Source organism: Macrotis lagotis, chromosome 1 (genome assembly GCF_037893015.1).
Source record: "Macrotis lagotis isolate mMagLag1 chromosome 1, bilby.v1.9.chrom.fasta, whole genome shotgun sequence".
Classification (NCBI taxonomy): domain Eukaryota; kingdom Metazoa; phylum Chordata; class Mammalia; order Peramelemorphia; family Peramelidae; genus Macrotis; species Macrotis lagotis.
Window position 1 is genome coordinate 816512182 of NC_133658.1, and position 25219 is coordinate 816537400.

General features: G+C 35.9%; 1 protein-coding gene across 2 annotated transcripts in view; it reads right to left on the reverse strand.

Annotated features, from left to right (window-relative positions):
- The window catches only part of ME3 (malic enzyme 3), a 324153-nt gene that overhangs the window by 22387 nt on the left and 276547 nt on the right, over positions 1–25219 (reverse strand). For both annotated transcript variants that reach the window (XM_074217063.1, XM_074217064.1), the window contains exon 7: positions 17492–17601. In XM_074217063.1, the coding sequence (XP_074073164.1) occupies positions 17492–17601 (110 nt within the window). The remainder of the gene's footprint in view (positions 1–17491; positions 17602–25219) is intronic.

Below are 25219 nucleotides of genomic sequence, written 5' to 3' on the forward strand. Positions count from 1 at the left end.
ATAGCCAGCATTTCTACAGTTCTTTAAGGTTCTTCTGCCTTATATCCAGGGGCATCTCCAGGATTCTTCCTGATCCTTTTCTGGCTACTGGACCTATATGACTCTGGGGGGAAAAATGAGACTGGTGACTTTGCAACTCCCCCCCCCAATTAAAATTCAATTCATGTGCAGGTCATGGCATCACTTCAGTAAAGCCAGAGTCTACTTTGAGAATAAAGAACAAACAACAAAAATAATCCAGTGTTTCATAAATATTAATTTGATTCTCACAGCACCTTTGAGAGGTAGGTACTTTTATTACCCCCATTTTATGGATGAGGAAACTGAGGTTGAAAGATGTTATATGACTTGTCCAGTATAGCTACTTAGTGTCTGAAGATTGAACTCAGATCTTAAATTCAGGTTCACTGCCCTATCTACCCAACTACTTAGCAAACTTGGCCCTTTTCTGTTTCCTGACTATGCCCTATGTTTTTCTATCTTGCCTTTTCTCAATCTGCTCCCTATGTCTGGAATTCCCTCCCTCTCTTCATCTATTGAATTCTTATTTTGTTAAAGCCTAATCTCTAAGAAATCTTCTTTCATTTTCCCCTGTTGTGAATAATCTTCCTACTTAGCCTTCTTATTTTGTTTTGTGCCTGTAATGTATTTTTTCATGTAATATGCAGTATAGAGTTTGTTTTGCTGTGGCATCTTTTCTATGTTCTAGACTAAATTCTAGAAGGGCAGTGATGATGCCATCCTTAAACTATGTAATTTCACCCATGCCCAGCACCAGTGCTATGCAACAGAATGTTCTTATATGTTTCTTGTTGAATTTGGTTTCCCTAACTTTTCAGAACATCTTAATTCAGAAAAATCAAAAGAGACTTTTTCAGGATTCTATGATCCTAGATCAACCCAATCTTAGTTTCAAGACTTGAGGAAATCTATATGCAACCTTGAATTCACTAAAAAAAAGTTGGCCCTTGATTCTACTACTCATGGTCACTGTGAAGCTGCCTATGCTGAGTGAAAGAAGGGAATAAACAGTATCACCCAACTAAAAAGTTCAGTCAAACTCATATCTAAACACAAATTCAGTCTACAAGTAATCAGTTAACCTTTCCTTGAGGAAATAAGTTGGGGAAACTTGTTTCTTTTCAAGGCAGCCCACACCACTCTTTGGGGCAGCTGATGTTGAGTGAGAGGAGAAGAACCAGAAAAACATTGTACACCCTAACAGCAACATGGGGGTGATGATCAACCTTGATGGATTTGCTCATTCCATCAGTACAACAATCAGGGACAATTGGGGGGTTATCTGTGGTGGGGAAAATACCATCTGTATCCAGATAAAGAACTGTGGAGTTTGAACAAAGTTCAAGGACTATTCCCTTTAATTTAGAAAAAAAAACAGATATCTTATTGTCTGATCTTGTTATCTCTTATACTTTTTGTTTCTTCTTTAAGGATATGATTTCTCTCTCATCACACTTAATTTGGATCAATGTACAACATGGAAACAAAGTAAAGACTGACAGATTGCTTTCTGTGGGGGGTGGGGGGAGGGAAGTAAGATTGGGGGAAAATTGTAAAACTCAAATAAAATCTTTAATTAAAAAAAAGATTTCCCTTGTATCCAATCTATATCTGCCTCACTGAAACTTCTGTCTCTTCCTCTTCTTAGTTTTACCCTTTGGGAGCAAGAAGATTTGGTCAGATTCCATGTCCAAGTGATAGATCTTCAAATATATGAAGACAATTATCATGTTCCCTCTAAGTCATCTCTTCTCTATGTTAAATATCCCTAGATCCTTCCCAGTATAGTATTTTTACCATGATGGTCACTCTTTTGGGGACTTGTTTATATTTTGTTTATATCTTTTCTAAAATGTGGGACCCAGTAAACCAGACACAGCCTAATCAAGACCAAAGATGATAGAACTATCATCGCCCTCATCTAGACACTATATGTCTCTTAATGCAGCCTAGAACAGCAAAATATTTTTGGTAATCTTACCACTTAACCAATGGTGACTCATCTTGGGATCCACTAGCCACCTCCAAATCTTTTTTTTACTGTAACTTTATTCTAGTCATTACTTATAGTTGATCCTTTGAACTATAATATAGAATTTTACAATTATACTTATTAAATTTCAACTTATTCAATCCAGCTTTTCATTCTAACCTGTAGACACTTTAGTTGGTACATTTAATTTTTAATATAATAGTTTTTTGGTCTCCTAGCTGCTACTATCATCCATTTCCCTGAGGGAAGGAACTGATTTTGTACTTTCTTTTTTGTATTCCTGGTGTTCAACATGGCTCTTGGCACTACTGAATGCTTATTGATTAATGAATAGTTTTCCCCAACAAATTCCCCCCCAATATGCAAAATAACTTCCCAAAATATTCTTTAAAGATGGTTAAAACTACCTAATAGAATTATTTCTAATGGTAATAAATTTCACTATTTTTGGATTGGGTTTTTGATAGTGTTACAGATGGTTATCCTTCCAAGTGTTGTGTCATCTTCAAATTTTCTTCCAAGTGCTGTGTCATTTTCAAATCCCAGAAGCATGCTTTCTATGTCTTTATCCAAGTTGATGATAAAAATCCCAAGTGGCATAAGTCAAGCACAGAACCCTTGGACACCATAGGAGACTTTCTTCCAAGATGATAAGTCATTATAACTAACTCATTAGTCACTATTCTTTGGTCATTTAATCCAAACCAAATGCACTTAACTGCATTATTACCTAGTACAAATTTCTCTGTCTTATCTATTAGGGTTACAGGAGAGACTGTAAATTGCTTTGTGCAAATCTAGGCTTGTTGCATAGTGTTTTCATGATCTTCAAGTCTAATCATCACCATTAAAAACAGAAATGAGGTTAGCTTGGCGGGACCTGCTCTTGATTGGTGAACCCATGCTGTCATTGCTGCTCTCCTTTCCAAATTCTCTGAAAACTTCTCCTTAATAATATTTTCTAATGTCTGTCCCCCCAAAATGTTGAGCTCACTAGTCCATAGTTTGTAGACTTTATCTTCCTTTTTTTAAAAAACTGGGACAATGTTTGCTGTTCAAGCTTGTGGTACTTCTCCCATTCTCCATGATTTTTCTAAGACTTGAAACTGGTTCAAAGATAGCTCCATTAGGGGCCTATCTAAATAACCTGCATAACTGTTCAGAGGGGTCATTTATTTCCTGCTCCATTTCCCCTACCCCAGTTGAACTTTTATATCAGTTGGAAATTCTGTACCCCCAGGTAGAATTGATCTGAGGTAAAGAGCTTGGGTCATTTTTCAGACCTAGAGCCCATCCCTACTTACACATGGAAAGACATTTTACATTTTACCCCATCATTCACTGTCATTTATGCCTATCTAAATCATATTTATCCTTTAGAATCTAGGTCAACACAACATATCCAGAATAGAAATTTATTAAATACTATCATACATTTTCAAATTATATCAGATTATTTGCTGCCATAGGGAGGAGGGAGGGAGGAGGGTGGTAGAAAAATGTGGAATTCAAAAACTTACAAAAAGGTGAATGCTAAAAATTATTTGCATATAACTGGAAAAAATAAAGAAGGAAAGGGAAAAAAAATCTGATTAAATTATGTCTAGCAGGAGACCTTCCCTGATTTCTCTATCAAGAATGGTTATTTATCCCCTTAGAACCCAAAAGACTTTGAATTCCCTTATACACTTAACAGGGTGTATTTACAATTATTTGTGTAATATGTTATACTGACAACTATACTATGAACTCTCTGAGGGCAGTAGTCTTGTTCTGTATAGTCTCTAGTCTCTAGTCCATCACATTAGTACCTTAAGAAACTATTATTTCATTGGGGAAAAGAGGCATACTGCCCTCATCAATGCAGACCTTAGCTCACTTAACTTATCATTAGACCATGTTGCCTCTCATATACAAATATTAGCTAAGATTACAATTACGATGATTTTATGAATTACCAAGATTTAAAAAAATTGCATCTGGTTGCCAACTTTGGATTTAGAAGTCATTTGGTTCAACCTCTTTATTTTACATATATCTAATCTATCTGTCTGTCTGTCTATTTATAAATTGTCAAATTAAAGCATACAAGCCCTGGGTTGGGAGGTGGGGGGTTATTCTTGATATATTGTCTCCATGTAAGCCTGGGAAAGCTTAGAATTCCTCTATTAACCTCACTGGGGTCCTATACTGGTTGTCCTTCAAGCAAACAAATGTTAGCTCAGCTGTTTTGGAAGGTCATTGCTTTCCTTGAATGACTCAATTCCAAGGGAGGGGGGTCATGGGAGCAGAAAGGATATATCTGGGACTGAGCAAAGGGGTCACTATCCCAGGGAAGGAGAAATCTAGGAGTTGTAAATCACTCCTACAGACTAATAATAAATGAGAAAGGAGAAATGAAACCTAAGAATTGTACTCAATAAAAAAAAAAAGTTATAGACTCATGCTCTCCAAGGCCAAGATATCCCTTAGTAAGACAAGTTAGGAGGGTTGAGAGGAGGGATGATTCCAAGGGAATTTAGTTCTGAGAAAAGACATCTTGTGGGGTAGGGAGGATATAGTCACTGTCATTAAATTTTTGAAGGGTTGATGACATTTAGAAGAAGAAACAATCTTGTTCTGCTTAAGGGGCAGAGAAAGAATTAGAATAGATAAGAGGAAATTTTTTTTAAAAAAGAAAATTTGGGCTTGAAGTAAGGCAACCTTGTTGACAGTTATCTCTAATCTTGGGCTTCTCAGCCCCAAAGTGGCCTAGGTCATCTGATGAGCTAGCATCCTCCTGATCACTGATGCTCCCCAAACAAAAGCAACATGACAACTTGACAGGCATATTATATAGGGGATCCTTATACAGGTATAGGATGGCCCCTGAGTTCCCTTCTAAATTGGACATTCTAGAATTCTGGGAAGTGAATGCTTAAAAAAATGCAATACACCTGGGGAAAATGTTATTTGGATTGGGGGCAGAGAGGGAAAAAAAAGAGAGGAGAGAGAACTGTCATTTGATGAGTGGCTTATAAAAGTATTTTCCATAAATGCAGGGACTATAGATGTGTAATTTTGTATATATTGTTAGAAATGGTTGATATATTGGCAGCTAGGTAGAGCAATAGATAGAATGTTTGGCCTAGAGTAAGGAAAACTTGAATTCAAGTTCATACATAGATATTTGCTAACTGTTTGGTCTCGGACTAGTCACTTATCCTGTCTACCACAGTTTCTTCAACTGTTAAATGAGGATAATAGCAGCTATCTTCCAGGGTTTTTTTTTTAATAAGGATAGAATCTTATAATATCTGTAAAGTTTTTTAAAAATCTAAAAGAGACACATACAGAATTAGTTATTATTATTAGTATTATTATTATTATATTTGTTCTTAACTTTATTGAACTTTTTCCCTTCTTTAAATTTTTTTAGCACAAGAGATTGGTGCTGGGTAGGGGAGCAGGGAAAGGACATATTTGGAAATGAATGTGATATAAAAAAGGTGCCAATATTTTTATTATTTTAAAGTATTATGAATACTGTTTACGTAAGAACACATTTGCAGTTAGAACAGCAAAAGGACTGGAGGACTAGGCCATGACTCTGGTGTTTTTGATTTAGAGGGTAAAGCTTATAAGAACCATTGCATAGTATATAGAAAGTATTTTACCCCAGAAAAATATTATATTTAATTTTATATCACTTAAAAGTTTCTTCCCCCTTCTTCCCAAACCAGATAGAAGCATTATCTTATAGATAAAGAAAATGAGGCTCCCAGAAAGTGATTTGCCTGATGATTCATGGCAAGTAATTATCAGAGATAGGACATGACCCCAGTTCCCCTAATTTCAAGTTCAGTGATTCTGGGAAAAGGTGACTGTGGGTTGTAGAAATAGGGGAAGAGGCTGAACTTGAAAGATAAATAAAGGATGTAGACAGTGGTATGGAAGGAACTCAACCCATTTCTCCAGTGTTTTAAATGAACCTCATATGTATAGAAAGAAGTCATATACAATATTGCAACCACAACTGATAATTATTTAGTGTTTTTTTCTTTTTAGGAGATTAAAATAATTTTATGTATTATATAATAGCACCTATGGCTCTTACAGGTTAGTATTTAAATACTTGAATATTGTTAAAATTACATATCCATTACATATATTCATTTCTTTTTCTTTTTGAGGAGTGTGCCTTTTTCAACAAGACTCCTGTATCCTTGAAGATGGGTATCTTGCCTTCTTTATCATAGCTCAATTTTATATAGTGATTTACTTATATAGTACTTTCACAAATATGACCTCATGATCTCCACAGATCACTGGGAAAATATTTCAGGAAGGCATTACTGGACTCATTTTACAGATGGGGACACTGAGACCTAGAGAGATGAAGTGATCTATCTATGGTATAGAGCTATTAAAGGGGAGGAAGTATCATAGAATAGAAGGAGCACTGAATTTGGAATGAGAATACTTGGGTTTGAATTAGCTTTGTCATTGCCAAGATATGTGGCCCTATGCAAGTCACTTCATGTCTTTAGGCCTCAAATGCTTCATCTTATAAAGTGAAGGAGCTGAATTTTGATGACTGCTACTAAAATCCCTTGATTCAGTTTTCTCATTTGTCAAATTAAGTTAACAACACCTGCCTTTCTACTTCATGAGATTTTTGGGAATGAGAAATGGGATAAGAGCTCTAGAAAGTATAAATTTCTATGAAAATGTAAGATGTTTTTAGGATTTGTGGAAGAACATAGGCCAACTATGTCTCTAAGGCCAACTTGAAATGATTCAGCTGAAAAGGGTGAAGAGGAAATGGAGTAACTAAATTCATTCTCACTGATTTTGGGTGTGTGGCTGTTTCCTTCTGAGAATTAAAAAAAAATCATAAAACCAAAAACCCCAACAAACAATGAAGCAGTAGAATTCCACCCATGAATTCCACCCTTCTCAAAGCTCCCACACTGGTTGCCAATCAGAGGAGAGCTACAATGGGTTGGGCTCCTTAACCCCAGTCTAGGGTCTAGTCACTCCCTTCTGAAATGAGGTCATGCATTAATGCAGCCCTGCACAGAAGTTGAAATTGGTTAGTGGTGGTGGTCCTGGATTTGCTCATTGGCTTAAGATCCTTTTCACTCATAGTGGACATGATGGACAAGAGAATTAGAGCCATGTGAATCTTTCTTACTTATTTTATGGATTTTCCCTCAAGCCTTCCTCCTGGGGTTTTCATGGCCACTTAACCTGGGTTCTTAAAGGCTATGTAAAGGAGGGTGAGCTCTAACAGGTTCTACCAAGTTGGGAAGGATTCACAGAGAATGCCAATGATGGACAGTATGTCTGTTCTTTGAGGATCAGCTTAGCTAAAAGTGAGCCCTAGGGTGTAAACATTTTGGCCATAGCAACTCTAGAAACAATATCTAGCTGAGTCACAGAAGGGTTGTAATCTATGTTGGTAGGATGAAATTACAAATAACTAAAGTATTAAAACATTTTGAAAAGTGTTGCAGCATTTTGTAAAATAAGGGAATTTTTGTATTTCTTTGGCAGCCACAAAATATTAGAAGTCCCAGAGAAAGATCTATAGCACATGGGATTGATTATCCATGGAGAATAGTGATAGAAGGTTATGGCATTGCCCAAGACGAGATGTCATATATTGAAGCAAGGAAACCTCAGTGGCAAGCAAGGAAAAATGTAAATGGATTGTCAATAGAACCCCTTCAGATTTCTTGATTACATAAATGTTCTCTGGGGGAAAAAAGAAATACTAAACCTCAAGAGATGGAAGGGATTGCAAATATCATCTGGTCCAATTCATATCTCATCATTAAATCACAGAGAGCATGGCCACTCTGATCCCTTCCTGCTCTAAATTCTAGGCTTATAGGTGGGATTTGAAGTTGGGTTTTCCTGACTTACAAGCTCTCGTTCTGTCCACTGCTTCTATAATCCTATGAATATTTAAGAGATTGAGAGGTGGAAGGGACCTTAGAAGTCATTGAGTCCAATTTCCTCATTTTTCAGTTGAGAAAGCCGAGGCCTAAAGAAGTTATGTGACTTGTCCAAGATCATAAGCTAGTAAATATATGAGATGGAATTTGAATGCAGTTTTCCTGACTCCAAGTTCTGTGTTTTAGTCACTATTTCATGTTGTCTTTATGATCCTATATGATTCCTTTAGAAGACAGAGCTGGACAAGTCGGGGGGCAAGGAGAAGGGAATTTTCATTTATAAAGTTCCTACTATGTATCAGGTCCTGTGTTAATATTATATAATTTGATCTTGATACTGTTATTATCACCATTTTATAGTTGATCAAGGTGAAGTAAACAGAGGTTGAGTGATTTGACCAGGGTCATACAGCTAGTATCTAAAGGCTGGATTTGAAATCAGATTTTCCTGATTTTGGCACTCTATCCACTACCATCAAGCTGCCTCTAAATAAATAGACAATTATGATTACATAAAATTTAAAAGTTTTTGTACAAACAAAAACCAATGTTATAGCTACTGTGCCACTAACTGTCAGGTGGTTAAACTAAATGTTCAGGGTCACACAGTTAAATAGCAGAGCTAGAATATGAACTAAACCCTTCTAAACTCAAATCCAATACTTTTCTTGTCTTTTGTTTTTTTTAGTGAGGCAACTGGAGTTAAGTGACTTGTCCAAGGTTACACAATTAAGTATGTAAAGGGTCTGAAGCTACATTTGAACTCAGATCCTCTTGATTCTAGGGTTGTACCCTCTGTGCCACCCAGCTACGCCCAAATCCAACACTTTCAATGGGATTTCCAATTTCCCAGACAACTATTCATCCAGTCACCTCATGAAAGCCTTTTATTATAGGGAACCTCCTATTGCCCTAATTTTACAGAACAGGAAACTCAAGCCAAGACTGTCAAAAGTCACAAAGCGAATCAAAGTTCCCATGAGTATTGATGAACAGCAGAAGCCTAAGCATCATTTGGAATCCTGAATCTTGAATCCTCCTTATTTCCATAGGATCCACCTTACTCTGTTCTGCCAAAGTCATCATTCTCTACAATTGTCACTTTCTCGACTTTCAGCAGGGCCCCATTTCCTGCCTTGATTACAGAGATGCCTCATCTGATCCCAGATGAAACAACAGAAACTGTGTGTGTTGCTATGCTATGTCTGAAATTCTTGAAGAGACTGCCAGGGGTGGGTCTGTGTGACAGCAGCTGCTGGAACGGGGCTGTCCTGGGCGAGCCTGACCCTGAACTGTCCCAAAGCTTCCTCTGCGTCGGTGCTCATGAAAGGGAAGGAATGTAACCTTGGATGAGTCACTTCGTTCTCTCTGGGTCTTTGTTTAATCATCTGACAAATGAGAGATGTGGAACAGAGAATCTCTAGGATTTCTTCTAGATCTAACATTTTATATTATAGTACTATTTTCTAGCCCTAACATCCTATGTTAGGGGACTCCATTCAAGCACTGGCATTATATATTCAAGGTTCTAACATTCCATGTTCCTTTTAGCTTTAAAATTTTGTGTTTTAAGGATTTCTTTTCCATTTTGAATGTCCTATAATTCTGAAAGTACATGAAAACCCAAGGACAAGTTCAAGAACTTGGGCTCAACCCAGGGTTGCCTTGGAGGCAACAGATATTTAATTCTTTCCAAAGTCATTGTATCTTACCAGAAGAGGAAACAGAATACTTAAACAACCCTATCTTAGAAAAAGAAATTAAACAAGCCATAAATGAACTCCCTAAGGAAAAAGAAAAACCCAGGACCAGATGGATTTTTAAGTAAATTCTACCAAACATTTAAAAAAAGACCCAACCCATTCCAATATTATATAAACTGTTTGGAAAAATAGGTAAAGAAGAAGTCCTACCAAATTCCTTCTATGACACATTGTTTTGATACCTAAGCCAGGGAGAGCAAAAACAAAGGAAAAATACAGACCAATTTTCCTAATGACTAATGATGCAAAAATTTTAAATAAAGCACTAGCAAGGAGATTACAGCAATATATACTAAAGACCATACACTATGACCAGGTTGCATTTATATCAGAATGCAAAGTTGGTTCAATCTTGTGAAAACTATAATCATAATCAACAATATCAATAACAACAAAATAATATGATTATATCAACAGATATAGTTTTAATTGACAAAATACAATACCCATTCCTATTGGAAACACTAAAATGCACAGGATAAATGATAAGTAGCATCTATCTAGAACCTAGAGCAAGCATTCTCTATCTGTAATAAACTAGAAGCTCTCCCTTTGAGATTAAAGGTGAAGGATACCCATTATCACCACGTTATTCAAAATTGTATTAGAAAGCTATATCAATAAAACAAGAAAAAGAAATTGAACAAATAACCACAGACAACGAAGAGTCAAAACTATCAGTTTTGTGAATATATGATGACTTAGAGAATCCTAGAGAATCAACTAAAAAATTAGTTAAAAATGAAAGTTGAAACTGCAACAACTTTAGCAAAGTTATAGCATTTGAAATAAATCCACACAAATCATCAGCATTTTTATAAATTATTAACAAAACCAGCAGGAAGAGGTAGAAAGAGAAATTCCATTTAAAATAACTGCAGATGGTATATAATTCACACAGGAACCATATAAACACAATTACAAAACATACAAATAAAGAGAAATCTAAACAATGAGAGAAATATCAATTGCTACTGAGTAAGCTGAGGCAATATATAATAAAAATGATAATACTAACTAAAATTAATCTACTTATTCAGAGGCATATCAATAAACTATCAAATGATAATTTTATAAGATTAGAAACAATAATTTTAAAAATTATCTGAAGGAACTAAAAAGCAAAACTATCAAAGGAATCCATGAAAAAAAAAAGTGAAGGAAGATAGCTTGTCAGTACTAGATCTCAGATTATGCTACTAATCAGCAATCAACAAAACAATCTGGTATTGGATAAAAAATAGAGGGGCAGTTAGGTGACACAGTGGATAGAGCACCAGCCCTGGAGTCTGGAGGACCTGAGTTCAAATTCGACCTCAGCCACTTAATAATTACCTAGCTGTGTGACCTTGGGCAAATCACTTAACCTTGCAAAAAAAAAAAGAGTGGTTGACCAATGGAATAGATTAAGCATTTACAGAAGTAAATGACCACAGCAACTTAATAATTGATAAACCCAAAGTTACAAACTATTGGAGTAAGAACTTACTATTTGATAAAAACTTCTGGGAAAATTGGAAAGTAGCCTGGAAGAAACTAAGTATAGACTAACATCTCATGTCTTATACCAAGATAAGATCAAAACAGGCCCATGATTTAGACACAAAGGGTAATAACATAAACAAATTAAGGGAGCATGGAAAAAATTGTAAGATTCTTGGATAAAGAAAAGTTCATGACCAGTTAAGAGAAGAGAGGATCATAGGAGGTAAAATGGATAATTTTTATTAAATTAAAAGAAAAATATTTGCACAAACAAAACCAAATGCAGTCTCAATTAAAAGGAAAGCAGGAAACTGGGAAAAAATTCTTACTCATTTCTCAAAAGCTCTCATTTCTCAAAGATATAGGGAACCAAGCCAAATTTATAAAAATAAATCATTCCACAATTGATGTTTAAAGGATACTAACAGGCAATTTTTAGAGGAAGAAGCCAAAACTATTAATAGTCATATGAAAAATACTCTAAATCAATAATAGAGATAGGTCACTTAAAACAGCTCAGAAAGTACACACATAAGATTGGTTAACATGAACAGAAAAGGAAAATGAAAATGATGGAAGGGATGAGTAAAAATATGGAAACTAAGGGTTGAGTTGTGAACTGGTGAAACTATTCTAGAGAACAATTTGGAACTAAGCCCCAAGGATTGTAAAACTATGCATCCCTTTAACCGAACAATACCACTACAAGGTCTGTACCCTGAAAGGAAAAAGGACCCATATAAAAATGTTTATAGTAGCTCTTTTGTGGTGGTGATGAATTAGAAATTGAGGAGATCCTATCCATTGAGGACTGGTTAAACAATTTTTTTAGGATATGAGTGTGACAGAATAGATTTGTGTGGTAAGAAATGACAAAGTGGATGGTTTCAGAAAAATCTTGGAAGATTTGTATACCCTCTTGCAAAGTGAAGCAAGCAGTAGCAGTAAAACATTGCACATAGTAATAGCAACATTGGAACAATAATCAACTGTGAATGATTTAGCTACTCTCATCAATAAAATGATCCATGACATTATCAAAAGACTTATGATGAAAAATTCTATTTACATCCAGAAAGAGATCTGGTGTACCGTGAAAGCAGGCTGAAGCATATTTCCTTTTATTTTCTTACTTTTTTTCCCCTTTTGCAACATGCTAATGTGGAAAAATGTATTGTATGATTTTATATGGATAATTGTATTTCTTGCCTTCTTAAAGGATAGGGAAAAGGCCAGAAAAATATCCAAAGTCACTGTGTAAAGAGAAGCTAAAGTGTATAATTTCTAAAGGAATGGGGCAATGATTTGCTTGCAAATGCAAAAACAAGGAAAGAACAGTTAACTTAGATCCTTAGGGAAGTAGGATAGTGACTTTTGTCTCTGGAGTAGAGGCTAAGTTTCTTTCTGTAAAATGGGAATTCTGATATTTTGAGGTTTGACGATGTTCTGAATAACTCTAATGAACTCAGTAGGTAATACTGTATGTAGCTACCTGTGTTTGGGTTTTTTCCTCTGGTGGACTCTTAAATTCCATGAGAACGAGGATTATGCCTTAATCTAAACCTTATCCATTCTCTTATTGCCTTTGACTCTAGAGTTTTCTTCACATATAAAATAAATATTTGTTGAATGAAGGAAGGAATAGTTAACTAACCAGAGGGTTTAGCTAATTATTAAATTAGAAACATAAAGCAGACAGACATAAAGTAGTTTAGCTCTGGGTAAAATCAAACAAAAGGTAGCAAATGGCAGGAATAGTGGGAGAAGGAAATTAAACCTTACAAAGAAGGACAAGGACACAGCTTCTCTTTCCCAGCATTGGACTTGTCTTGCTGGGTTACTATCTGCCAGCTATCATCAGACAGATAGGACTAATGGGTTTCATATTTCTTCCCTTCCACTCCCCATTCTGCCTGATGACCAGTGGCAACTTTCCTGTCTGGCTTTAAAGTTCAACTCGGGGCAGAATAGTGTTTACAGGACTAGGTGTTTTTTTTTTTTAAAGACCAGGTCTTTGGATAGGATGATAGCTCAGACATAGCATAGTATTTTGAAAAAGGGAAAGGATATGTCAGAAGTAGTATTGGTCAGGGAGATAGAATATCTGGGTTCTGAGCTGTTAAATAGCATACACATATAAAACCATAAGTATCTTATTTCATAGAGATACATTTTAAGAAAGTCAGATCACTTTTCTGATACTCAGCTCCCTCAATTGTAAAATAAGGGGTTAGACTAGATATACTCTAAAACTCCCTTTCAACTCTAACTTTATTTAGTAATAACAATAAAAATAAGAATTTTTATTTATATAAAACTTCCAGGTCAAAACATAAACAAATTAGAGAAGCATGGAAGGAATTATCTTTCAAATCTATGGATAGGTGAAGACTTCATCAAACGAAGGATATAGATCATTTGATCATTTTAACAACTTTGGGATATAAGTGCTATCCCCATTTTATAGATGAGAGAACTGATGTATAGAGAGAGAGAGGTTAAATGGCTTGTTTATAAGGATTTGGGGCTAGATTTGAAATCCAGTCTTTCAGCTTCCACACTCTGCTCTCTATCAACTGTAACATCTATATAAATAGTTAAATGGATAATTATGATTACATAAAATCTAAAAGTTTTTGTACAAACAGAACCAATGTAGCTAAAATTATTCAGGGAAACAGTTAACTAGGAAAAATCTTCACCACATGTTTTTATGAGAGAGATCAAATTTCCAAGATGTGTAAGAAATGGATTCAAAAGGATAGGAACAGGTCTTATGAGAGGAAATCGGAACTATCTATACTCATGTAAAAAATGTCCTGAATTACTGAGAATTAGAGAAAAGAACATTAAATCAATTTTGTGGTTCCACCTTGAACAAATCAGATCAGTGAAACTGAAAAAAATGAAAATAATAAATGTTGGAGGGGCTATGGAGAAACAGACAAATAAATATACTCTTGGTGGAGCTGTAAATTGGTACAGCTATTAAATTAGGAACTATTTCCAAAAAGTTATTAAACTTTAAATACCCTTTGCCTCAGCAATGCTACTAAGCGGATTAAACCTGAAAGAGAACAAAGAAAGGAGGAAAGGATCCATATGTATAAAAATATTTATAGCAGTTCCATTTGTGGTGCCAAAAGATTGGGCAACTCAATGGAATGGTTGAAGAAATTATTGCATATGAATGCAATGGAATACTATTGTGCTATAAGTAATGATGAAGGGAGTGTTTTCAGATATGCCTGGAATTGATGTAGAGTGAAGAGAGAAAAACAAAGTATATTGCCATAACAATATGGTAAAAACAAACAGCTTAGAAAGACTTAAGAATTATGATCAATGAAGTGACCAACCAGACTTTCAGTGAATAGTTGAAGAATGCTAAAGGTCGAAAGACACACAGAGAGAGATAGAGACAGAGATAGAAATACAAAGAGAGAGAGAGAGAGAGAGAGAGAGAGAGAGAGAGAGAGAGAGAGAGAGAGAGAGAGAGAGACAAAAAAAGACACAGAGACAGAGAAAAAGAAAGAGATAGAGACAGAGACAGAGACAAGAGCTTATAGAATAGTTTGTAAAAGGAGTCACGCAATTTTTGGACATGGTAATAGGGGATCTGTCTTGCTTTGACCGTATATTTGCTATAAGGGTTTTTTCTTTCTTTTCTTTTCCTTTTTTGAGATAAGAAAACAGAAAAAAATAAATTTTATTAATTGGGGGGAAAAAGATTTTTCCTGAGATAGGTATTATTATTATTCCTATTTTACAGATGAGGAAACTGAACTAGTCTCTAAGAAAGGTTTCAAACTCTAGTCTTCCTGGTTCTAAGTTTAATCCTCCATACAGCAGAATATTTGAGATGCCTGTTTTTCCCTTGAGGTCTCTGACCTTGGCATTCATTTTGTAATGACTTGAGAAACTCATCCAGACCTCTCAGGGGATCTTAGATCCCTTCCCTCTTGACTGGTGGGGTGGGTATGAAGGGAGGGCAAAGGGGAGAACTTTTCATCTAATGATCATGTGCATCCCCAGATATGATCAGCAGGACAGTGAAAAAGTGATAATTAGTGGCTTTAATCTTCACATATAGCTGGATCTTCCTGATGTGCAGTTACTGCCAAGAATTGTCATTTCTGGGGTGGGGGAGACCCAAAGGCTGGGAGTAGGTGACTGAGGGATGTAGAAGGCTGTAGATGGGAACTCCATCTAGGAAAACTTGTGCATCATATAAAATATGTTACACTTAAATACTTCAGATATTAAAATCTTAGAGCATATCTTTTTTTGTTTGTTTTTTGGAGAAGGGGGAACTTATAGAGCAGTGATTTCTTTGGTGTAGAAACTCCCTCCACAGATGTAGATCAATCATCTTTAACTTTTAGCCACAAGGGCACTTTTAAGGTTAAGTGACTTATCCAGATTTAAACAGCTCAATGTCTCTCTCAGGAAAGACTTGAACTCAGATCTTCCTAATTCCAAGGCGGAGCTAATGGACTATGCTGCCTCCCATGGATAAAATCAGAATATACTATAGATCACCTTGATACAGTTCTTTAAGACTTAATAAGTGGATAGAATACTGGCCCTGGAGTCAGGAAGATCTGAGTTCAAATATGACCTCAGATACTTAATAATCACCTAGCTGTGTGACCTTGGGCAAGTCACTTAATCCTATTGCCTTAAATAAAAAAGACTTAATAATAATAATAATAATAATAATAATAATAATAGCTAACATTTCCACAGTACCTACTTTGTTTGGCACTATACAGATGAGGAAACTGAGGCAAAGAGAGAGATTAAGTGACTTGCCCATGGTTACATGGCTAGTAAGTGTATAAGGCTGGATTTGAACTCAGATCTTCTTGACTCTGTACCTGCTACTTTCTCCATTGCATCACCTAACTATCCCCACATAACTCTCTCCTTTCAGCAATCCTGTGAAGAAATCTGAGGACTGCCATTCCATAGTTGAGGAAACCGAAACTGAGAGAATTCAGAAGCTTGCCCAAGGTCACAGAGCTGGTATTGGAACCAAGATTTGGATCCAGGTCTCTTGGCTCCAAGTGCAGTGTTATTTCCTTCTCATCCTAGACCACTCAACCCCATGGTTGGCCAGAGACAATATGGCAAAATAGATAAAGTTCAGTTGAGCTGTATTTTATTATTATTGACAATAGCAATAAAAGCCTACTCAACTCTACTTTGAAACCCTGGTTTTCTTCAAAACTTGAGAAACACCTTCTCCATGAAATCCTCCCTGATTCTCCTAGCTTCAAATGCACTCCCTCCAAAATCTGCATATTAATATATATATATAATATATATATATATATATATATATATATATATATGTATATGTAGTTTCCCCCAGTCGAATATAAACTTCTTGAAGGCAAGGAGTATTTCATTTTGTCTCAGGACTTGGGACAGTGCTTGGTATATGATTTACATTTAAAAAATTGATTAATCAAAAAGACTCAAGGACTTATAAATGCTCTGCATACATTATATCATCAAAAATGTTCACAAATGTTCCCATTTTACAAACAAGGGGATTGAGGCTCTGAGACTTATCCAAGATCACACAAGCTAGTAAGTGACATAGCTAAGATGGAAACCTGGGTCTTCTGTCTCAGAACCCAATACTCTTTCCACTATATCACACATTATTCTATTATGCAGGGTTTTCTTGTTGGAAATTTATTACCAGAGGTAGCAATAATTTGGAAGATTTTCAGTGAAGGAGAACTCAATACTCTTTGAGGAGCCTACTCTACTTCAGGTCAGGTTTAATTGATAGGAATTTTTTTTATCCCTTTCATCAGGTCAAAATCTGCCTCTCTTCAGGGACCAACTATTTGTCCTACTTCTCAACATTTTTTCTTCCCTCCTATCCCTCTAGGAAATTGGTTCACTTGGCTGGTGCTTCTGTTTCTGCCAAGAGGGTCACTGGACATATCTGAACAGTCCCAGTGTCCAGTGTCTCTACCTCACTACTGGGTAAACCTAAACTGAACCATTGAACATTGGAGAGAATTACCCTGACTCTAGCTCACTTTCCAGAAACCTATACTTGATACAGGACTAATATCTCCTTTTCATCTTTAGTCACCACCCTTGTGTACTCAGTGTTAAAGAGATGAGGACATACAAGATGCTTTTTGCAAGTTCAGGCTGACTAAGGTAAAAGGTGATTTGTCCCCAGAGGGTTTGTTAAGTGAGTTAGCTACTATGATCTCAGCATTATTCCTGGTTCATACCTGCTTGAGACCCCAACTCACCTTGGATGTCATCATTGAACATGCAGTACTTGTTACGATATTTGTGGAGCAAGCGGAAGGCATTAGCATTGGCAAAATCTTCAAATTGGATGAGGCAGTTTATTCCAAACCTGTGGGTAGAGCAAGAAATAAGAGCATGTGGCATCATCTCTATAACAGGGTCCCTAAGTTCTCACCTGGAACCATGGTGATATGGGAAATGCAGGAATGTGGGGAGCAGGCAGTACAACGTTTACTTTTCAATGAATGACCCTGACAAGCCCTTTTCTGGAACTTGGTTTCCTTATCTGTAAAACAGCAGGGGAGAACAATTGGATTGGATAATTCCTTCCAGCTTTAATCCTATGATCCACTGAACATCTTTCCCATTTGGTTGGTGGATTGGTTGGTTAGAAGTTTGAAGAAGAGGCTTACCTTATCCTGGAAGAGAGAAGAAGAAAAAACTGGAATGGGAACCATTTTGCCATGGGTGGTCATTAGGCTCTATCAAAATAGCCTCAGCTCCAATGAATCTGGGAAGGTTCTGTTAGTAGGGGTGAGGTTAGAGAGGAATATCTCTATGGGCTCTGACTATTCCAAAGAAAAATATAGATAACTCTTCTGTGTTGTTGTTCAATTATGTTTTAGTCATGTAACCCCATTTGGGTTTTTCTTGGTAAACATACTGGAGAGGTTTGCCATTCCCTTCTCCAGCTCATTTTATAATTCAGGAAACTGAGGCAAACATATCTAAGTGACTCAACCAGGGTTACACATCTAGGAAGTATCTAAGGTCAAATCTGAACTTGGATCTTCCTGACTTCAGGTTCAGTGCTCTATCTACCATGTTACCTAGCTTGCTCACAACCATCTCCAAATGTACTGATCAGGTCACTGGACCCAGATGGCTCTAGAGGAGAAAATGAGGCTGGTGATTTAGCATAGCCACCCCCTCATTTAAATTCAGCTCACTTGCATGTCATGGCATCACATCACTGATGTCATGGTCTTCTTTGAGAACAACCACCTCTGTAGACCAAAGTAATACAGAGAAGGCAAGTTCATGGAATCAGAATCTCAAAGTTGCAAGTCATTTCCACATTCACCTATACCTTTACAGAAATTCCCTCTGCAATATCTTTGGCAAGGAAATATTTAACCTATATTAGAAAACTTTCAGTCAGAAGGAACCCACTGGTCCTTCAGGCAGACCATTCTATTTTTGTATATGTCAAATCACTTGCAAGTTTTTTCTTGCACTGAGTAAAAAAATCTGTCTTTGTGGATTCTACTTTTAGTTCTTTGTTATAGTCCCCCCAGACCAGGCAGAAAAAGCTAATCCCTCTTCAGCACTCCAGTTTCAAATTCTTAAGGACAATGTCTTATCTTCACTTTAGGTTAAACATCTCTAGCTCTTTCCTGTCTCAGTTGGCCTAATAACCTCCTGAACAGATTATCACAGGTCACTGAAGCAGCATCAGAGTCATGATTATAGGTGGGTTGTTTCTTTTCATGTTTCTATCACCTCAAAATATCTACTTCCCTTCCCCAGTCTCCCAGCACTTGGATGATGTCTCACACCCTCTTTTAAGATTAAGAAATTCTCATTTCTTGAGGTTGAACATGTTATTAGTGAAGATGCCAGTTGACAATTAACATTCTGTCATTCATTAACACCTTGGTGTGATTGTACTTTGGTGCTGTTTATCTGGTACTTCTCAGCTCAAAAATGTAACCTCCAATTGAGAGCTAATTTTAAAAAGAGAAGAGAAGGAAGCTCAAGGCTACTGGCATTGCCCCTGAAGGAAGATATTCTCAGAGTCCATAGTAGGGAAACCTAGATACATTATCCTATGTATGCAGTATGAGACCCCTGGCTGGGCCCCTGAGAAGATAGAATACTATTATGAAGAGAGGTGCTAAAAGGACTGAGAAAAAGAAATCCCCAATAACTTTGCCTACAATTTAAATTAAGAATCTCTTTCTCTAACAACAGCAATGTCATTGTGAATGCAAAGTATTTGGAAATAACTAAACTATCTTTAATGTTCTTTCCTCTAATAAATAATCTTAGCAAATCATAGAATGCTAAGGCTAGAAAAGACATTGAGATTACTGAGGCAAAACACTTAATCTTACTGGTAGGTAGATTGAAGACAACAGATCCATGTGAATGATCCAAGATGTCACACACAGAGGCGAGATCATTATCCTGGTTTTCTGACTTTCAGTCTGCTCTTCCCATTTCTGCTCATCTTGTTCATAGAATCACAGAATTCTAAGGCTAGATACAAGTGGTGTGCTATTAAACATGTAACACTGGCTCTCCAGAGGGGAAAAAAGTATAAATGACAGATTTTTAAGTAATTTGCATTATTCATTTTATCTCCATCACTTTCTTAAGTCTGGACACTTAAGAAAATAACAACTCAAACCTTGATTTGTAGCATTTACTAGTTTCTGAGGCAAAAAAAAATTAACAATCATTTATCATGAGCTGGTGTGAGTTGGTTCCAGAATATGCCTGACTGGAAGAGGATTTAGAGATAATATAATTTAATACCTTAATTTTCCAGATGAAATAAATGAGGCAAAAGGATGCTACCAAAAAGAAGATAATAAATTTCTTAAAGATAGCAAGGCCTTGGTCAAAAAACTAAAGCCCTTTGGGGAATGAGTGTTTTCTTCTTTATTGCTGCCCACTGGAGGCAAGGAATCCCAAAGAGAAAACTGATCTGGGAGGTAAACAGATGGTTGAGAACATGATATCTTTTGTGTATATGAAATTGCTTGCTTTCTCAAGGAGGGGGAAAGGAAGGGAGAACATTTAGAACTCAAAATGAAAAAAAAACAAATGTTAAAATTTTTTTCAATGTAATTCGAAAAAAAAGATAATATATACAAATTTTAAAAAAGAAGATAGTGTCTGAGAAAGGGATTTGGAAATCTGAACCATGACTTAAAGTGCAGGAAAAGAATTCATACATTTAACAAGGGCCAGTAAGGGCATTTGTCTACATTTATTTAAATAGGATCCAAAGCAATTTAAACTGAAAAGCAAAGGGAAGGAAGAAAATTGCAAATTTCTATCCACCATACTAAATACTTTAGAGAATAACTATAATGTCAAAGGAAGGATAGTTGTTGAGATACCCTGAAGTTGAAAGGAGATAAACCCCACTAAAGGAGCCAGCAATGAAACCTTTGCCTCTAAAACCACAGAGATTTTCTGAAACCCTAAAAAAATGATGTGATTCTTTGAAATAACTTGTCCAAGTTCACATTTTTATGTACTGAAGAAAAAAACAACATGCTTTCCGAAAATAGGAAAGATTAGCCAAGGACTTCATGGGGTGTGAATGTTTAGTGTTTGGGAGGAAAGTAAAATGTTTTCTGGGATTAGTGACATTTCCCCCCTACCCCAACTCCATCCTCCAGAAGCCTTCTATATACAAACCCTTGATTTTCCTTCCTTCACTGAGGGAAGGCTGAATACTGAAAAGGTCAGAGCAGAGAGCAGCAAGCCACATACAGCCTTCAAACATACACAGCTAGCTGACCTTTAAACAGCTCCATTCTCCTATGCCAGGGGGTAATTTTTCTTCTGTACTCACTCCATAGGGCACTCTTTCCCTTTTGTTGTATTTATAAGAACCATTGAACATACAGCAAAGCTCACTGCTTTGTCACCAGAAAACCCAAATAACAACAGCAATAGTAGGAGTAATTAGTTAACATTCAAAATGTACTTAAGGATTGAGAAATATTGTTTGTACATTATATCTCTATGGTAAAGTCATCTTGTTGCCAACTAAAGCTCCTTTCTATGGGGTATAAAAAAGCCATCAGTTAAGCAAGTCCAGATAACACTCTGTGATGTCACTAGTCTTCTTTTAAAACAAAAGATGAGCAACGTATAATAACCCCAAGGCCTCTACCCTTCACTAAAGCAATCTATCACTATTTATTATTATCATCCCCATTTGGAGCAAGGGAAAATGAATTTCAAAGAGTTTTATAGATCACAGATTTAGACCTGGAAGAGAACTTACAAGTCACTTAGATTTTCACAGTGAGGAAATTGAGACCCAATGGAGGTTAGTGATTTGTCCAAGATCACATAGAAGATGTAAGAACCAAGATTTGAATCTGAGTGATCATGGGCAAGTCATTTATGGTCTTGAGGGCTTAGCTCCCTTATCTGGGGGCTAAATCTCCTCAAGGTCCCTTTGCAACTCTTAATCTGTGGCCATTGTGACTCTAAATCATCCATCAGCACTATACCCTGAATAAAGCATTTTTTCCATGGTATTACTCACCGCCTTTTGTTGTTATTGGGGTTTTCTTGGTAAAAGATACTGGAGTAGTCTGCCATTTCCTTCTCCAGTTCCTTTTACAGTTGAAAAAACTGAGGCAAAGAAAGTTAAGGACTCATCCAAGGTCAAACAGCTAGTAAGTGTCAGAAGCCAGATTTGAACTCAGGAAGAGGAGTCTACTAGTACAGTGTAATTTTTTCTAGACTGAGTTGGTGATGACCAGTCTCTATGAATAACCTTCCCCCACCCTCCCTATTTGAAATAATTGAAACGCACTGAGCAAGATTACCAAGATTAATATCATAGTCTCTGGTTTCAAAGAATTTCTATCTTATGAATACCTTTACTATCTCTATAAATCAATATGATACAGGGTAAAATGTGTTGGGGAGGAAGATTTCAACTGATAGAGATGAGGAAGAACTCTATTCCCTATAGAGTAAAAGTCACTATTAATTCACATTAATAACTTCACAGTTGGCACTCATTTGGATTTAGGATAGGTCAAACAGTCTCTGTATGCTCTCTTTTAAAAAGGAGTTTTCTTAGCAAATTAATAGTAAACTTATGGGAGAAAAATCTCCAATTTGAGTTCATGTGATAGGTCATTAGTCAAAATATATATTAACAACAATATAGAAATTGTAGAGTTAAAACTTAGGTTTTATTTATACTCAAACATAAGTTCAGGCCTCAGAAAACAAACGAATAAACCCTGAATCCCTTAGGAGTCTCACAAGCCCTCTAACACACAAAATTAAATCAGTGACAGGAATAATTCTTTACATATTACAATTTTGTACATTCCGCTTAGGTCATAAAAATTAAAGAGAAGATGGATTCACAATCTCATACTTCCTAAGAGTTGAACAAATTTAATTAAACAAAGTTGTAATCTCATACATGGAGAGCTAGGTGATGAAATGGATAGAGCCCTGGGCTTTTGCTGAGTTCAAATCTGGTCTCAGACACTTATTAGTTATGTGACCCCTGAGCAAGTCATTTAACTTTGTTTGACTTAATTTTCCCATCTGTAAAATGAGCTGGAGAAGGAAATGGCAAGCCACTCCAATACCTTTTTAAAGAAAATTCCAAATGGGTTCTTGAAGAGTAGAATACAAGTGAAAAATGACTAACACAACACTGTATTAATGAACAACTATGGTGGACTTGCTCTTCTCATCGGTACAATAACCAAGGACAATTCCAAAAGACTTGTGATGGAAATACCATCCATATCCAGAGAAAGAACCATGGAGTCTGAATGAAGACCAAAACATGCTATTTTCAATATATAGAATTTATTTTATAATTAGTCTTTTTCCCTCTCATGCATTTTCCCTTATTTTTCTTCCCTATTTGATTCTTCTTTTACATGATTAATATGAACATATGTTTAACATAGTTTTTCATGTATGATTAGGGGAGGGGAGGGGAGGGAGGGAGGAGGGAAGAGGGAGGAAAATGTGGAACTTAAAATCTTACATAAACAAGTCATGAGGGATGAGACTTCAGAAAAACCTAGAAAGACTTGCATGAATTGATTGATGCTGTGAAGTAAGTAGAACCAGAAAATCATTGTACACATTAATAGCAACACTGTGTGATAGACAACACCATCCATATCCATATCTCTGAATGCAGAGCAAAGCTTATTATTTTAAATTTTAAAAATTTGCTTTATGTATTATGGTTTTTTCCCTTTCACAGATTTCTTTTCCCTTTTTTCCCTTTATCATTAGATTCTTCTTTCAAAACATGATTAATATGGACATTTATTTTATACAGCTATACATGTATAACCCATATTAGATTGCTTTCTGTCAAGGGGAGTGGAGAGGGAAGGAAAGGAAAGAGAAAAATGTGAAAATTACAGAAAGGTTTAATTATCCTTAGTATATACAACCTTGGATTTGGGAAATCTGGTTTCAATTCAGTGCAACTCAAGTCAATTCATCAGACTTAACTGTGTACTATGCAGAAGACACAAAGACAAAACATGGTACAGCTCCTTCCCTCAAGAAACTTACATTCTATTGATGGATATACTATGTACATACAGCATGTAACTAGAAAAATAAATAAAATTTTTAAAAAATGTACTGAAAAACATGTGGTTGGAAAAATAAATTTATTTTAAAAAGAAAGAAAAATGAGTGAACAGCAACACAACCTCAGACATTGTCTAAGAAAATAAACTTTCTCAAACTCTATAGGTAACAAATCAGGTTATAGATTAAACTACATTTAAGAGATTCACAAATAGGCTGATTTAGGAGGAAAATGTACAAGGAATGTCAAGGAATCAGTGACAGCTATGATTTTTCCTCTGACTCTTATTTAAGCAATCATTCAGACTCCAAGTAAATTTTGTTATCTTGTGGGATAGATTTTTGTCAGTTGGAATGAACATTAACACAATACAGACTTTTAGTTAACCAAACTTTGCAGGAGACTTCAGAAAAGAATATTAAAATTATTCAAGAAAAAAATCTCTTTCTTACTTCAGGAGCATCCTTTAGAAGCAAATACAGGTAAAATAGTTTCACAACTTGTATTCAACACCAATAACCACAATTTATATAGATAAACCATTTTAGGTATATGATCCCAGGGGATCCTTACAACCCAGTGAAGTAGTTTGAGAAAATATTACTTCCATTTTACAACTGAGACAATTGAGGCTCTGGGAGTTAAGTGACTTACTTAGGCAAGGTCATGTGGGTAGTAATCAGTAAATATAAATTTATTAAGTGCCTTCTCTATAATAGAGTACTATGCTAGGTGCTGAGGGAAGATAAAAAGACAATAATGAAGCAGTTCTTGCTATCAAAGAATTAACTTTCTACTGTGGGGGGACACATTCATAAATAAGTATATGTAAAACATGCAAAAGTAAAGTACAGTCTTTTATATGAGAACAGTTTGCTAATTGAAAGGAACAGAAAATGGACTTTGGGGGCAGAAAATAAACTGTTGTTTAAAGAGTGTTAATTTGCCAAGAATATAAACTACAATTTCTTTTACATATAAACAATTTTGACTGCAGGGAGAAGAAAAAGAAGTTTTGTTTATGAAAAATCACTAAAATCCAATTTTGAAGAAACAGTATTCAAATAAATGTGAGATGAGACAGACTGTTATGAAGGATGGAATAGAGAGCTTAGAGGACATTTTAGGGAACAGAAAAATGACTCAGTATTCAGGACACTGGTACCTCCATTTATTAGTATGTAACTATTTTTAGAACTCAAGGGGTTAAAATTCACAAAATGATAAATCAAGGAATTTTGGGGGAAGGGGGACTATTGACTTGTTCAAGAGTCTACAATGTGGAGCTTCATACAAGGCATTCCAACCATTTACTTATACAAGTTAACATTTTTCCTCGGTGGTGATAGTGCGGAGTAGTAACATGTGAGGAAAAGGGAGA